Source organism: Lagopus muta, chromosome 1, assembly GCF_023343835.1.
Source record: "Lagopus muta isolate bLagMut1 chromosome 1, bLagMut1 primary, whole genome shotgun sequence".
Taxonomy (NCBI): domain Eukaryota; kingdom Metazoa; phylum Chordata; class Aves; order Galliformes; family Phasianidae; genus Lagopus; species Lagopus muta.
Window position 1 is genome coordinate 190,655,886 of NC_064433.1, and position 16,393 is coordinate 190,672,278.

The window sequence follows — 16,393 nt, forward strand, 5'->3', positions numbered from 1 at the left end:
TGAAAATGCCTGGGTCAAAAAGGAAGATCCTATAAAGACTGAAGGGGAGACCTAACTGCTGAACTCAGAGAATTTCTGGAGAGAGATTTTAAGACTTTGTTCATAGCTTCCAACCAGCTGTGAGACACAGATTCCTGGGAAAGCAAGTTTCATTAGGCTAACTTCTCAAGGAACTAGTTATTTTAAATTAAAAAGCACTCCTTTTAGTGGGGATATGCCTTGCTCTGTTATAAGAGCATAACAAACCATTGTTTTTTACATTACTTCCTCCCATTCTGATTCAGCCCAGAACAGTTTTAGGCCTGAATCAAATTAACATCTAGGAAATAGTGATCAGAGACTATGGTGCCAAAATTAGCAACAGCAGGAAAACAAGAATCTTGAATTGCATCAGATTGCAAATTGGTTGCAGCTACCATCATGCTGGGCTTTTTAGTCCTGCTGTTTAAAGGTGGAGGGGAAAAGAGGAAGAGAGAAAAAGAAATCTCAGTTTGATGATTGCTTTATATAATGCAGAAGAGAAGTCTGCTATGGCCCAGCACTCAATTCTGCGGAGCACTGGCCAACCTGTCAAATTGTGCCAGTTTAGAGATGCTGTCCTTTGAAACCTTTAAGCCACTGGTGGTTTGCCTGGCTAGAGGAATGTTACCCTCTCTTATGAAAATACAGATCATAGCTGGAGGGCTAAGTACTGTTATTCAGCCACAATAGATGTCAATGGGGTTTCCTTTTTGTAGCTACCTAGATAATTTCCGTGCTCCCATATGGAATCTGTTCTTCTTGTTTTTCCTTCTAATTTGAAAAGGTTATTCTTGCTTCTTTGCAACTGTTTCCCACCGTCCGCAATTTATGAACAAGCTGAAATTATGAGTTTAAAAGCTCTGGTGCCTTCTACAGGAGTAAATTTTGATGGTTAAAGGCCATTTTGTAGTGTGTTTCTCATCTTGCAGGCATGTTTTTTTTTTCTTTATCTGAATTTCAGGGGCAGTTACTACAAGACCACTGTGGATTCAAGTTTTTAAAATTATTTCTGGGCAAGTTGTGTGGTTTATATGCCTACCAATGTCATATTTAAACATTTCTAAGATGAACTAAAATGTATCATCGAAAGCCTCTTTCTTCTGTCATAAAGTGACGGGAGCCATTCTTAAATAAACCTGTACTGGAATGGACAGATTAACCAGTCATGTTCTGGACAAACATATCAAACACAAGATCAATGAAGGAAAAATAAACAAATTAAAAAAATAATCAACAGAACACAAAACCTTGTCTAGGAATTGCTTTTCATCATTTGCAGTAGCTACAGGGGTCTTCTCTGTCAGGTCCCCGAGGCTGTTGGGGATGTGAGGACATGGAATATTTAGCAGTCAGTGTTGATAGGGAGTGGTTTTTAAGAATAGCTAAGAATAGTCAGTTCAGAATAAACTGCTCACAATGTTAACTCAAGGCTGCAGAGCTTTAAAACCACTGGAAAGGATGGGGACATGTGTTACTGAAGGGCTATAATGTTTCACTACAGAAAGGGTTAAAATAGGCCAGAAGCTGAGAAAAGAAAGATTTTGTGAACAGAGAATCAAACCAGGCATAGATTAGCACACTGCTTAGCCACAAAACTGAGCTTCACAATCCCAGCCATTAGAAGGCATAATGAACTGAACACACTGCAAGTGGTGTTTTAGAAAAAAGAAAGTTGACAAAGAATTTAAATGTGAATAGAAGCAACAAAAGTAAAGAATGGCTGTGGCAGATATGTTCTGCTACAGGCTTTGGAAGTATGAATCTTATGTGTGGCTCTTGGCCTCTTCTTGCTCCTGGTTTCGAATGAAGTCACAGTGAGGGATGGTGCACTAGGCTTGAACCTATTCCTGTCTCCTCTTTCCAATAAGACTGCTACCTTGTGGACACAAAACACCCCTAACTAAGTCACTTCAGGCAACCAAGAACGTACAACAACCAAGGACATGCAACAACCAAGATGAAGGGTGGAAGATCTGCAGCAAAGACAGAGGGGCATTTTGGAATGGCGCAGCTTGATGTGTGCCCATCCCAGAGCTCTCAGTCACAGCATCATGACACCGAGTACACAAAAAAATAAAAATAAAAATAAAGTGAATAATAATAATAATAAAAATAAAAGTAAAAATTAAAAAATAATAAAAACAAATACAAACAGAACTGGGGGGAATGGCACAAAGTGGCCAATATCTCAGTTAACCAGCAGATATCAAATCCACCTGCTCCAGGTTGGAGTTGCCTGGCTGACTGAAAGGCAGTGCACAACCAGAATAGCTGTTTGTTTCTAATTCATTGAAAATCTATTTAAAAGTCTTCCTGACGGTGACCAGGAACATTCTTTAAAGCTGTTCATTTCCAGTTCCCCTTCACACTTCTGCAAATGGGGAAATAGTCACTGTTAAGAAAACATTTCAGCAACTGACTGGCTCCTACACATTAAAAAAGAAAATGCACAGCTTCCTGTTCTTGGTTTAAAACAAAAACAAACAAAAAAAAAGGGGTGGGGGAAAGAGACCCTGAATTCTATTGGACTAACAACTAAAAAAGCAATCTCACTTAAAAAGAGAGCATCTTGCTCAAATAGAACTAGAAACAGAGACCTTCTAGTACTCGCTCACTCATGATGTTACCAGCCTCTGTGACTGTGGATTATCAGTATTTTCTAAGATGTGTCACTTGAAGCCATTCTTCCATTTTGTTTATAATAATAAAAAAAAAGCAAAAAGCACTGTAAAGACACAAGTATTCCATTCTACAAAGCACAATAACCCTAATTTCAAAGTGATTTGCTGTTTTGCATTTTTGCGGCACCAAGCACAAAATAGGTGGTTATAACTTGGATGTACACATGCTGACACAGCTGCCAGTTTTCTGTCACTTACCCAGAGGAGATGGACCATTTGTCTGGAGAATTGTTTAGTAAAAGGATCATTGTTTTGTTTGACTGATTGATTTTACGATACTTAGCCAACAAAATTCCCAGTCTCAGATCTCTCTGCTCTCAGATCCAAAGTCTGTCAATCCAAAGACTGCCATCATATGAAGTAGTAGCAAACAGTTGTGCTTATTTTACCGTTTCTCCCTTTAATCCATGTTGAAACATCCTCACTTAAGATTGATTTGTATCAATCATACATTAACAAGGGTCTCATTCTAACAATTTCCTTGTGCTTTTCTACCATTAAGGTTCGTCTCGAATGGCCCACGGATCTGGCGGTCAACCCGATGGATAATTCTCTGTACGTGCTCGACAACAACGTTGTGTTACAGATTTCTGAGAACCATCAAGTGCGCATAGTGGCAGGGAGGCCCATGCACTGCCAGGTCCCAGGGATGGACCACTTTCTCCTTAGCAAGGTGGCAATACATGCCACCCTGGAGTCTGCTACTGCCCTGGCTGTCTCACATAATGGGGTCCTATATATTGCTGAAACTGATGAGAAAAAGATCAACCGCATCAGGCAGGTTACCACCAATGGAGAGATTTCTCTCGTTGCTGGTGCACCAAGCAGCTGTGACTGCAAGAACGATGCTAACTGCGACTGCTTCTCGGGGGATGATGGCTATGCCAAGGATGCCAAACTGAATGCACCGTCCTCCCTTGCAGTGTGTGCAGATGGAGAGTTGTACGTTGCTGATCTTGGAAATATCCGAATACGCTTTATTCGGAAAAACAAACCATTCCTCAACACTCAAAATATGTATGAGTTGTCCTCACCCATAGATCAGGAACTCTACTTGTTTGACACCAGCGGTAAGCACCTATACACTCAGAGCCTTACCACTGGAGATTATCTTTACAATTTTACTTATTCTGGAGATGGAGATATAACCCTGATCACTGACAACAACGGCAACTTAGTCAATATCCGAAGAGATTCCACGGGGATGCCCCTCTGGTTGGTTGTGCCCGATGGCCAAGTCTACTGGGTGACAATTGGTACCAACAGCGCACTCAAGAGTGTAACCACACAGGGTCATGAGGTGGCCATGATGACTTACCATGGCAACTCTGGTCTGCTTGCCACCAAAAGCAATGAAAACGGCTGGACAACTTTTTACGAGTAAGTATGTTTTGAGTACTATGCAGCTGTCTTCATTCTGTGTTCTCTGATCCGTGTAAAGCTGATAGATTCTTAATTCCCCTGACAGAACTATAATGTCCAGAACAGGAAATATTAGACATCCTATTGGCCGTGTGTTAGAATTTGCATAAACTCTGCCTGCAAAATCAGCTTCACACAAAGTTCATACTGAATTTTTCTGAATCAGAATTGGACAACTGGTTCTCCTTAACTGTAGTGAGGTCTAGAAATTTAGGCTGCATGGCAGAGAATTTTGCTTGGCTTTGGAAACATTGGAAGAGTGGAAGTTTGAGCAGATCCTCTTTCTCTCAGCTTTCATCTACTTCTATGATCTGTTGTCTTTCTGAGTTTGTTTAAAGTGGCTGATGTAAAATGACTGCCGACGATGACTAATAGCAACTTGCTCAGAAAACAATTCTGTAATTAATGGACTGTTCTGTTTCTATTGTTATAGTAGGCCCCGCTAAGCTTTAAAAAATAGTCTCAGAGCTGCTGAAGACCATCCCTGCCCAATGAATTTTTGATCAGAGGGAAGACAGGTTGGGTTGAAAAAAAGCAGGAATGGCAGCGACTTGAAAATTTCTTTCGATTTTGCACTATTATTAGCAATCCTCTGTATAAATAGCATGAAGAAAATACACTTCTAATGTCAAATGGGAAAACATTAACTCAAATAAGGACATCTAGAAGGATGGCCTACAAATTCATCCTGCTTTTGAGGAGCCATCCCACGCTTCCTTAGTTCCATTTTTATTCTTGAATTCCAGCCTTTTTTTAAATGTTCCTCTTAGCACATAATTTCCCATATGGTTTGAATGGTTACATGGCAGCATTCAGATACCATAATCATACACTCACTATAGAAGATCAATTTGGCTGGAATAGTCAGTTCCCAAGATGACAAAGACAAAAACTGAAAGAAAAAATTTAAAATAAGAGACTCGGGGAAGGAAAGCTGGCTAATCCTACATATTCATGTGTTATACATGCAGTTGCTTTGGCTTTTTCTTTAAAATGTTCCAGGCCCAGTTTTGAGTTTCTTTGCTCCTGCTGTTAAAAGAAGTGATGGAAACTCTGTGATGAATCTTTCGAAAGGTTATTTGCATCCCATCAATGTTCTGCTTGCAATTACTACAGCAATATTCCTCAGTGAATCAAAGTTAATACCCTTCCATCTCTCACATTGATTTTGCTTGAGGAAGGCTGTAGTGTGTAAAGATGGGATGTTTTTCTCTATAGGGCTGAAAACCTGCTATATTATCAGAATCATCATGCTAAATCAAGGCGACATTTTCTTTTTGCAAATAATCCAATAGCTCCTGTGCTTGAAAACAGATGTAGCCTTGGACAGTGAAGCAAACTAAACATTACAGCTAATAATGGTCAAATTTATACTAAAACCACACTTTTTATTTAAAAGTGTAACTGCAAGTATAAAGGAGATAAAATGAGACAGAATCTAAAGTCCAGCTTACTCTGTGGATACATTTATAACAGTAATCCATTATTTCTTGCTACCCAACAAAATAGAGCATTTGTGAAAGTCATCATTCTGGTTCTCTTATGCACTTTGGAGGAGTCATAAGAAATCTTTTTAGAGCTAAATGGAAGACAATATTCTCCAGTGGTTATGCTATGGAAATCTTGACTAGCAAGTCAGCATTATGTGATAGCACAGCATCACTGAAAATAGAGGTGGGAATGTGTCTTCAGAGATATCTCATCCAAACCTTTGATCAGTTATCTCTATTTAACTGTTCCTGACAGATTCTGATGTAACTTTATACAACTACAGGGTAAAAGTCTATATCTGAATTAGTTACCTCAACCTCCCTTTACAGACAGTGGAGAGAAATACTCACTATTGAGGTGAGTTTTGGATGAGCTATATCACGTATCAGCTTTAGGATGTGATGAGGCAGGTAATACTCTGAAAGTTTCTCTCTGTAAATGTAGTTCAGAATGATTAGCTCAGATAGAGATGTTTACGCTGCAGATGTCTACAGCTTGTTCATGTGGACCCTATCGAAGTTATCTAAGTTATTCATAAATACTGCTAGTGATAAGAATGTCTTTACCTATCTTACTGCTACTGTCAGAAGGCTTTTTATATGCTCAGTTTAAATTTACCTTGCTTGAATTGGAAACTGCCTCTTTTCATCCTCACCTCCCCTCTCCTCTCCTTTCCGCAAGGGATTTGTGAAACAGATCAGTCTCCCCCTCTTTCCAACTGTGAAAATTAAAATACTTAAAAACATTCTCAGAAAAGGTAGTCAGCAGCAGAGGAGCAGAGTGTGGTTGTTTGGGGTGAATTGTCAGGACTTGATTCTATCCAGGTTTTGCATGCATTATCTGGAAAAAATAAGAAGATTAGTGAATAAATGTGAGATGCTTAGATTTATTGATAAAATGAGTTTCATTTAAACATAGTATGTTCTTACACAAGAAGGTGCACATCTAACAGACCACATCTAAAGAATGGGGCTGAGCACTGACTCTCAGAGGTTGTAGTGATCAAATCACCAAGCCATTTGGTATGATCTCTCAGCATAATTCCATGGCAAATTTGTCTAACCTGTTGCTTGGATGGACAAGTAAAATGAGTATGCTTACTCATTGCAGTCTACTTGTCATGAATAGAAGGGAGCTGATTTTCTCACTGCACAACATTGATGAGACTAATACTGTCAGTTTCGGTGTTTTCAGTTTATGAAGAATGGGGAAAATTGAACAGTGTGCAGAAAAACGTACAAAAGTGCATTCATGAGGAGAAAATGCTTTATTCTGAAGGACCAGAACAGCTGGATCTGTTTATCTTATCACGATGAAAACTGGGAATTGTGTAGACCACAGCATGTCAGCACAAAGCTCACCTACAGAACAACTCTCAGTCTAGCAGAGAAAGACAGGAGAAGGGCAAGGGACTAGAAACCAAGCACAGAGACATGAAAGTTGACAGGATGGTGTAATTTTTTAAGGCTGAATTAGCTTAGTGGTAGAGCAACCCATTGTGAGTAGCAGTCCATTTCTTGGTATCTCCATTTCTTGGTATCATGACTCTGGGTGCCATCCTTATTTTCACCAGATGGAAGATGTGCATGAGTCAAATTCAAATCACAGGCACGGCAGGCTGAAATGTAAGTTCATTGATACCCAAGAAGTCAAAGAAGATGATGTAGAACAAATTGATGTTTGAAAGGTTCAAACTTCAGGTTATTGGTGGTCTCAGAACATGGGGAAATGTGGAAGTTTAAGCGATTTAGAAAAATCCTGTGATCCTGGGTGACTGGAAGGCGCTCTGAGTTTTTTTCCAGCTTGGCTAAGGGGGAAGGTGAAGCTTATATTTACATTTTGCTTCTGGCCAAGGAAATAAAGACATCAAATCTGACTCTGAGGAAAAGCTTGACGGTTCTCTCTGCAGATAATGGTTATTTATAGCCCCAGACGGGATGGACACCACTGCTTTAAAAGTTAAGAGTAACCATAAATTCAGCTGGCAAGTTTACATTGCACTGGTGGCCCCATGAAGAACACCCTTGTAAGATTTACCTTTACCATTCTGTCTATGGAGGATCATAAACCAGACACCACCACAGAAGAGCAGCGGTATTGCAAGAGTGACAACACTACATATGTATACATCCGGCATCCCTAGTTCTCTTTGGGTTGGTGCTCTCAGCAAGGCATTTCTCAATTTTTATTGTACAGCTGTGAAGACCTTTGATATACAGACATGTTGGTGTGACTCTAGAGAGAAGAGAAGGAGGAGGAATGTGTTGTCCTACTATTGGAAGCTTACATCAAAGGCAGGGAATCCAGCCCCTCCAAGGGCTCAGATTGGCACATTAGCCTTTCATTTCAGCCGGAGAAGGGGACCTGATCACAGCACCCACAGCTCTTTCATGCACACTTCCTTCACCAATGCTTGTGTAACAATCCTGCTTTATTGGGTTTAACACTAAAGTTCAGCATCTGATGGCATGCAGTTTCTCCTTCCTTTGGGAATGAAACTTAATTCCCTCCAGTAATTAACCTGTCCCCAATGGCCTATTTAGGACTTCTTTGAGGGTTTTTAGTACTACATAGACCTTGACATTCACCATCAATTAATGCCCTACAAATCAGCTTATCCAGTAGCTGGATTAAAGACTTGCCTTCCCTTTCAGCCTGTACCATTGTAATCAGTAGCAAAGGAAGTGGGTCTGGAAACTCCTCCAAGTTAACAGATTCTTGTTGTTCAGCTCAAAGACATTGGATGCTGTGTGAATACTTTGATTGTTGCTGCTTTTGCACTTGACATGAAAAAATCACTACCAGCCTTCACATAGCTTGTTAGCAGTTGCTGTTTATCTCTACTGCAGAATCCAGATTTTGTTTTTTTTTTTTTTTTACTGTATTTGTTTAAGTCAAGAATATGGTAGTTATGTTGATTAGTCCATTGTGATGGTATCAGTGTACATTTATTCAATTTCCTTCTAAGCCAAAGTCAAACCTTCTCTGCATTATTTAACCCAGATGAGGTGCTTTCACATAGGTTCTTTGTGTGCCCATTTAGTTCTGAACGTCACCTCCTTCAACACAGAGTTAAATACATACACATCACTCCAGTCCAGCCGAGAAATTCAAAACCTTCCCATGGACTTCTCAAGAAGTGTCTCAGAGTTGACAGGAGAGCAGTGGGTAATGTGGTACCAGACCTTTTAGCAGGAGGTAAGGGAAGCTTTGACCCACAACACTGAACTCTGTTTAAGAGAAAGAGCTTGGATGGCTTCCTGGTATCCCCAGGACTCATCAGAGGTCCTGCCCGACACCAGCAGCAGTTGGTGCTCCGTACTCTGGTCTAAGTGACTGGGGAACTAGAACTTGTTATAAAATTGTAGAATCGTAGAACCGCAGTCATAGAATCATAGAATGACTTGGGTTGGAAGGGACCTCAGAGATCGTCCAGTTCCAAGTACTGGATCAGGTTGCCCAAGGTCCCATCTATCCTGGACATGAGCACCTCCAGGGATGGGGCACCCAGAGCTCTCTGGGCAGGGCATCAGCACACTGAGGGTATGAGAGTAAAGAAATTCCTCCTAAGATCTAATCTAAATCTCTCCTCTTTTAGTTTAAAGTCATTATCCCTTGTCCTGTCACTATCTGCCCATCTAAAAAGTTGTTCCCTTCCTGTTTGTAAGCTCCTTTGAAGTATTGGAAGGCTGCACTGAGGTCTTTCCACAGCCTTCTCCAGGCTGAACAATCCCAGCTGCCTTTATTCGTTGGAGAGGTTTTCCAGCCCTCTTAATGTCTTTGTGACTCTCTTCTGGACCCCTTCCAACAGCTCCATGTCTTTCTTTTGCTGAGGGATCGTAGTCAGCATTTACCCAGCAGTGAGATACAGACTCAGTCTGCATCATAGTTGGCACAAAGGTTGTGCAGTCAAAGCCAGAGATAAATAACACTCATTACCTTTAGAGGAGCAGCCACCTCTTGACTTTGGAAACCTAACTTGCTGCATTAACAACATCCCTTTATCACCATCTGATATCTCAGGTCACGCACTGAGTTTTATGGTATTTGGTGGCATCCTTGGCTTACAGTAGTGCAAGTGAGGGTCTCTTTCTGTGACTGCAGCAGACTGAAGCATAAGAAACACAATCCCATTTGGCTTTTGTTCTCTGTCCTTTTCTGTCACTTAGCAAGATTACTTTTCTCCACATTTTCTCCATGTTGTCCATCATTCGCTCGTCATCACCATTCCTCTGCTGCAGTTACTGTGAAACTTCAGTATGTTCCAAGATAGAACAGCACTTCCCCAGTCCTCTTGCTAAATTGTGAGGTCATGTTTTGAGCCCAGAATGTATGCCTGGTGTCCAAGTTTAGCAGAGAATCGAGGTGATTATGAGTATTATAAAAATAGCTGGAAAGAGAGACCTTACTTGCCTCCTTTGGGCAGTCAGAAGTTCTGTGTGTCATCAGGAACAGGACTTGCCTTCATACATATTTCAGTAGTATGGGTTTGTCTATTATGGATTTATTTTTAATGTTGTGTTTAATGTTGTTTGAAAAATTGGGAAGAGACAACTTGTTCAGAGGCAGTGGGTGCACGCCTGTATAATCGCACATAAAATATAGTTTACAAAGTACATTAGGACACTTTGGCTCTAAACGCAATATTATTGCAGTGATTTTTTTTTTCCAATCTATTTGACTTGTAGTTTTAAAAGGCTGATGAAATGTGAAAAAGCAAAAATGAGGAAACTCAGAGACTCAGGCAAGGAATTGATTTTTGAATAGATGGTACTTAGGATGCTCTCCTTAATTCCCAAAGCCCAGGTCTCTACACAATGGTAATGTGATAAATGAAAGCTCTGAATGTTTACAAGCTAACAATTAGGCCTCATAAGCACCAAATGCCATTTTAATTCTGTGCATTGAACCTTAGCTAAATACGATTCCAATTGGGAATGGATGGCAACAGCTTCCGTTGCTGGTCTAATAATTGTCACTGTAATTGCAAATGCCAGGGCTCTGCAGCAGGTTTGAATGGGAGGCAGCAGCTGCGTTAGCAGGTGATGGATTCATTGCTGGGATTGTGCATGCTGCTACCCTTCAGCATCTCCTTAATTCTGGGGCTTTCAGAGCATTTGGAGAACACGAAAGTCTTAGGAAACCAGCCCACCCCTAAATCCTGAGGCGGTGGAAACGGCCTATGGAGCTTAGCTGTGGAATGAGCTGACGGGAGGAGATTTATCTTACCACAAACACCAGGTGCACCTACAGCTACATAAGGTACAGTCACTTGGCCTTCCTCTCCAAGCGAGGATGAGTTCTGTGTCTTTATAGGGCTGAAAGCAGAGACGGAAGGAACAAATGCAGCCATGTCTCTCATTCCCCATCACAAGAAGGATGTGGCGCTGTTGTAGTGGGTCCAGAGGAGGCCACAAAAATACTCAGAGGGCTGGAGCACCTCTCCTGTGAAGAAAGGTTGAGGGAATTGGGCCTGTCTAGCTTGGCAAAGTGAAGGCTTCAGGAAGACCTCGTTGTAGCCTGGAAGGGAGCTTACAGACAGGAAGGGAACTGACTCTTTACATGGTCTGATAGCAATAGGACAAGGGGGTGGTTTTAAACTAAAACAGGAGATTTCAATTAGATATTAGGAAGAAATTCTTTACTCAGAGGGCAGTGAGGCCCTGGCACTGCTGCCCGGAAAGCTGTGGGTGCCCCATCCCTGGAGGAGGTTGGATGGGCCTTGGGCAGCCTGAGCTGGTGAGGAGCAACCAGCCCATGGCAGGGGATGGAACTAAATGATCTTTAAGGTCCCCTCCAGCCCAAGCCATTCTATGATTCTATGATTTAATGTGTTAAGCACTTCCTTTCACACTGCTACCGCAGCACTCAAAGCAGCTTTAGTCTGGGCCTGTGTGTTTTACACTTCACTTGCCACTAATTAAAAAGCAATAATTAAAACTGGAGCAGCTCAGTTGTGCTGCCTTCTTGCATTTCTCCCTCTTTAAGGCCTCTTTGCAGCCCCAAAGCAAGCACTTGGAAGGTCCCTGGACAGAGGTGCAGCAGCTCATGCAAATACAGCAAGCACAGATGGTCCAGGTTACTTCTGACAGAGGCTAATGTGGTGACTAAGGAGGTGCCAAAAGCCTAATGCACATTTGCAGACATCTTAAACTGACTCCAGCACACCAGCACAAGCTGCTCTGGCCCCAAATGAGCCTTGCTTCTCAGAACACAAAGTCCCAATTGGAAACTCTTGCCCTTGATGAAGCTCTCTTCCATTGTGTGACTTCTGTCATGCAATCAAGACACTTTAATTATGCTTATTGTACGGACTCATTTTATCTTTAAAGCAAAATGCACAGACAGAAATTTAGTCACCATCATATTCTTCCATGCTCTTTTTTTTTTGTGTGTGCTGTTGTAACCCAGTTTGCCCAGGCAGAGTTTTTTGGCCTCTTTGCCCATTGCCACTGTGGAACAGCAGAAAAAATACCATTTAGTGAGATGAGAGATGAGAGGCTGCAAACAGAGATGAGCAGGTAGAGTGATTGAACCCCAGGGTGCTGGGAAAGCCACATATGTGGATGGAGAAATGCTGAAAGATCACGGAATTGTACAATCCATAGAAGGTTGGAAAAGACCTCTAAGATCATCAAATCCAACCCCAACCCATCCCACCATGCCCACTGGCCATGTCCCTCAGTGCCACATCTTCACAATTCTTGAGCACCTGCAGGGATGGTGACACCACCACCTTCCTGGACAGCCTGTGCCAATGCATTACCACTATTTCTGAGAAAAAAAATCTTCCTAATGTCCAAACTGAACTTCCCCTGGAGCAACTTTAAGGCCATTACCTCTTGTTCTATTACTAGTTATCTGGGAGAAGAGGCCTACCCAGATGTCTGGGAACACAGTACAGGGAGCCCAGGGTTGTTGGGAGTAAGTAGGACTTGCATGGAGTATAGGTTTTGTGCTGACTGTCAGCATGGTGCTGAGTGTCATTCAATTAGGATAAATCATATGACTCATAGGATACTGACTCAGCACTCAAATGCAACAGCAGCCACGTGTCCCTCACACGAACTCCCGGCCCCCATCCTGGCTTTGTCACCCCATTGACTCCAGTGCAGCATGCCTAGCTTTGTGCCAGTGTTTTTTGGGGTAAGGCATGCTCAGTTCCACACTCAGCTGATTTTTGAGCAATACAGAGAAGGATTCTTTCCTTACAATTCCAAGCACCATCAAGTCAGAGATGCTCAAATCAGATCCCATCTTCCTTAAATATCAGAGCATTTGAGATCTAAGTCTATCCGTACAGCTCAGACTGTGTTTTATAGAGCAATAGATGTCACAGTGGGAAGAATTCGGGGTGTTACGTAACACGCTTTTAGTGATAACTGTTCTCTCTGCTCAAGGGAAGGACTAAAATGTGTCCCTCGTGTCCTGTCTCAGCAGATGTGATAAAGATGTCTTCTGTGATGCTTTTAGTTCTTACTTACATGCTCTTTTAGTTGGAGATGTGTGCATGACTGTGCAGAAAGCACTGACAAAATGCATCCCATCTTATTGCAAACCAGGAGAGCTGCAGGCAGAGAGCAGAGCACTGGGAACTGAGAGAGCATTAGCTCTGACTCTTGCAAGGAGATTTGGTTTACATCCAAGCCGTGCACTCCTGGCCATTTGGAAAGGCTTCTGTTGGTCCCTGCCAGCCTCCTGCAGCGCAGTCCTGAATTTATCCCTTCTCTGTTTTTTTTCCCCTTCTTTTCCACTTCACAAGTAGCTGGTTTGTCTCCAAGGTCATGAAAGGAAAGGGCAAGACTGCTCCTTCCTCCATGCTCCATAATCCCATGAATGATGGGCTGACACTGGATGGCCAAATTCTTTCTTCTACCTTTGTAACTCCCGCTCTGCCCAGTGGGCAAGAAAACTTTCACGTCCCAGTGTTTCAAGGTCCAAGAGGGAGAGATAGACTTGCAATGAGCTCACCTATTTAATCACTCTGCTAAATATTAAACTTGGACAGAAATTTGCTTTTCTGCCAGTCCTCCCTCACACAAAGCCACTGCCAGCATGTTGTCAAAAGCGAAGTAATAGCACTGGACAGGTATGGACAAAAAAGGAATGGGAGAGACAAACTTTTTTTTCTGTATAAAGCAGAGGCAGCACAGTGGCTGCTTCCAGGCCTCCTATAAGTTGCAATTCAGGAGTACTTTTTTGTTATTCGATGGGGTCCGTAGACTTTTTCCCCAGCTCAGAGTAGTCCTAAAGAGGAGGATGAAGAGTTCCTCAACCATCAGACCAAGAGGGCTGATCAGCCGCAGCCAGGCCCTCTCTGACACATTTCTCTCCCTCTTCCTACAAGAGTTGGTCAATGGGGTTTCCTGTGCTCTTCTGCTTGGAGCAACCATTGGCCTGGAAGGCATTCTCCAGTTTCTGACCTCAGTCTCCCTTGTTTTGTTACCTTTTGTCACACCCTCATTAGACAAACAATTAATTATAATCCCATTCAGAATAACCAAGTTTAGGATGGCACATTACTACTTTGTTTCCTCTGGTGTAAAGCAGCTTATTTCTTTTGGCTTTGCCTCTCCAGTCGTGTTTTCTAAGCTTGTTTTCATTATTATACCATTTGTGTTACTTCATCGCTTTGAAGAATGGTGCCCTGAGCTGAGCTCCATCAGAGGCTCACTGCTGTGCACTGCAGAATGGTCAACTGCTAGTTGGTCAACTGCTCAACCACCATTTGCTTTGTATCCCCACATAATGTGTTTTCTTGCAGGTAGGACTTTAAGAAGTCCAATTTTTACCAATAAACTTAGCTTTTGCTAAATTTTTTCTCCTATTTTCCCTTGACTATTTAAACACAGTTTGCCTGAAGTTGGACCTTTTCAGAAGGTCCAACAGTTCTCCATGGGGAAGCCAGTGGAGTTTCCCACTGCTCTCCAACCAACAGCAGCCTCCCTCCAGAAGCCCCATGCAAGCCCCGTGCCCTGAGCTCAGCTCAGTGTGGCATGTTTGCTCCATCTATTTAGTATGCCTCTAGGTGCTGCTTTCTGCTTCTTCTTTTCATTGAAAAATATGCTGTAGTAGCTGTGTGCATGTGGATTATTTCCTCTGGGTCCTAGCAGGCAGGTGTCCACATCACAGAAACCTTCCCAGATGGTGCTTATGTTTGACTCTCTCATTGGAAAAGCCAAGGACTCAGTAGGCATGAAAAATGGAACTGCTTTTTTACACGTTCAAATCAGTCCTTCCAGATGGTCCTAGGAGCATTAAATGCTAGAGCCAGGGGTGTCAGCTGTGCCCGGGGCCTATACCATACCTATACCATAGTCACAAAGGACAGCTCTTTAGCTGATGCGGCCAATCTGCTACCTTAACATTGTCTTTTAAAATAAGATAGCAAAAAAATAATAATAATTGCTGAATTGCTCAGGGCACCACCAGACAAAGTAGTTGGTGCTCTTCAGAAATTCCTAGTTCTGCTAGGCAGGATGCACAGGCCAGAGCTTTTTTATGAATCACAGCACGGTGAATGGGAAATAAAGTTTTCTGACAAATACAAGGAGCATAGTACAGGTGATAAATATCAGATATTGCTAAAAAAGAGACGGCTACTTGTTTAGTCATTTTCTGTTCTGTGCTTCATTTTTCTCCAGCAAAAAGCTGTAATTTTCTTTTCATGAAGCCAAAAAATTAAGATAGTCCTGACAGACAGCAGGTTTTTGTCCAGGTGAAGACTTCAAGACTTGGTCTATGCTTTGTAAGATGATTCCTGCAGCCCACCCCTCTGCTGTGCCGCTGACTTCCCTCCATCCTCCCATTCAGGTACGACAGCTTTGGCCGCCTGACCAACGTCACTTTCCCCACTGGCCAAGTGAGCAGCTTCCGCAGCGACACTGACAGCTCTGTGCACGTCCAGGTGGAAACTTCCAGCAAGGATGATGTTACAATAACAACTAATTTGTCTGCATCGGGAGCCTTCTACACCCTGCTCCAAGGTGAGTCAGGCCTCTTGCTTTCCCAGCTGAGCTGCAAACAATGGATTATTCATCAGGAAACAGGTATCGTCTTGGTAATCCTAGCAGCAAAAGTCACCTGCATCCTCAGTATCCCAGAGCTCCCCATGTGTTGGTCCAGACATGCATTCACACCTACTTAGCCACAATTCCTAACTCCAGAGCTACCCAGCGGCTGTTTTCTGCTTCATTCTCAGCCAGTCCCCTTGCCATGCAATATTGTCCTCCATCATCATCACCATTATTGCTGTAACAAAAAGGGTTGCGTAAATCTAGCCATGCTTCCATCTGACCTTTTCGCTTCATTCTCTTAATGGTTTCCAATGTAACATTTACTCTCCTGGAAAAGGCACTGAGGTGGTTACCAGAAGTCTCTCAGATTCTTTGTTCACTGGCTGTTCAAACAGTCAGAAGGCAGTATCCAGAACAAAATGACCATCCCTGTTCCCAAAAGGCCTATGTTTGAGCTCAAAGGCTGATGTGGAGAGGCGGAGAGGCACAGAAAGGAGATGCAGGCAGCGTGGCTGGGACTGATTTGTGACTGTCAGAAATGAGCACAGTTCTGCTAGTGGTGGGAAGCAGAGAGCTGATGAAGTGGAAGAAAAGGTGGGAAAGGAAAGAGAAAGGAGCGATGTAGCAGCATGCTGACATTCTGACAAAGGCAGAAGATATCATGCATAAAGCCATGCCAACCTGGATCTCCAGGTTCTGAAGGGTGAAGCCTACTTACAGTCCCTCACTCCTGTTCCCCGGGACCTGAAGTAAGAGAAGCGA

At 42.5% G+C, this 16,393-nt stretch overlaps 1 protein-coding gene across 1 annotated transcript in view; it reads left to right on the plus strand.

The window, feature by feature from the left end:
- TENM4 (teneurin transmembrane protein 4) overlaps positions 1-16,393 on the plus strand; it is a 1,593,907-nt gene that overhangs the window by 1,543,657 nt on the left and 33,857 nt on the right. Inside the window, exons 36-37 of the mRNA XM_048933792.1 lie at positions 3,205-4,082; positions 15,429-15,601. Of these exons, the coding sequence (XP_048789749.1) occupies positions 3,205-4,082; positions 15,429-15,601 (1,051 nt within the window). The remainder of the gene's footprint in view (positions 1-3,204; positions 4,083-15,428; positions 15,602-16,393) is intronic.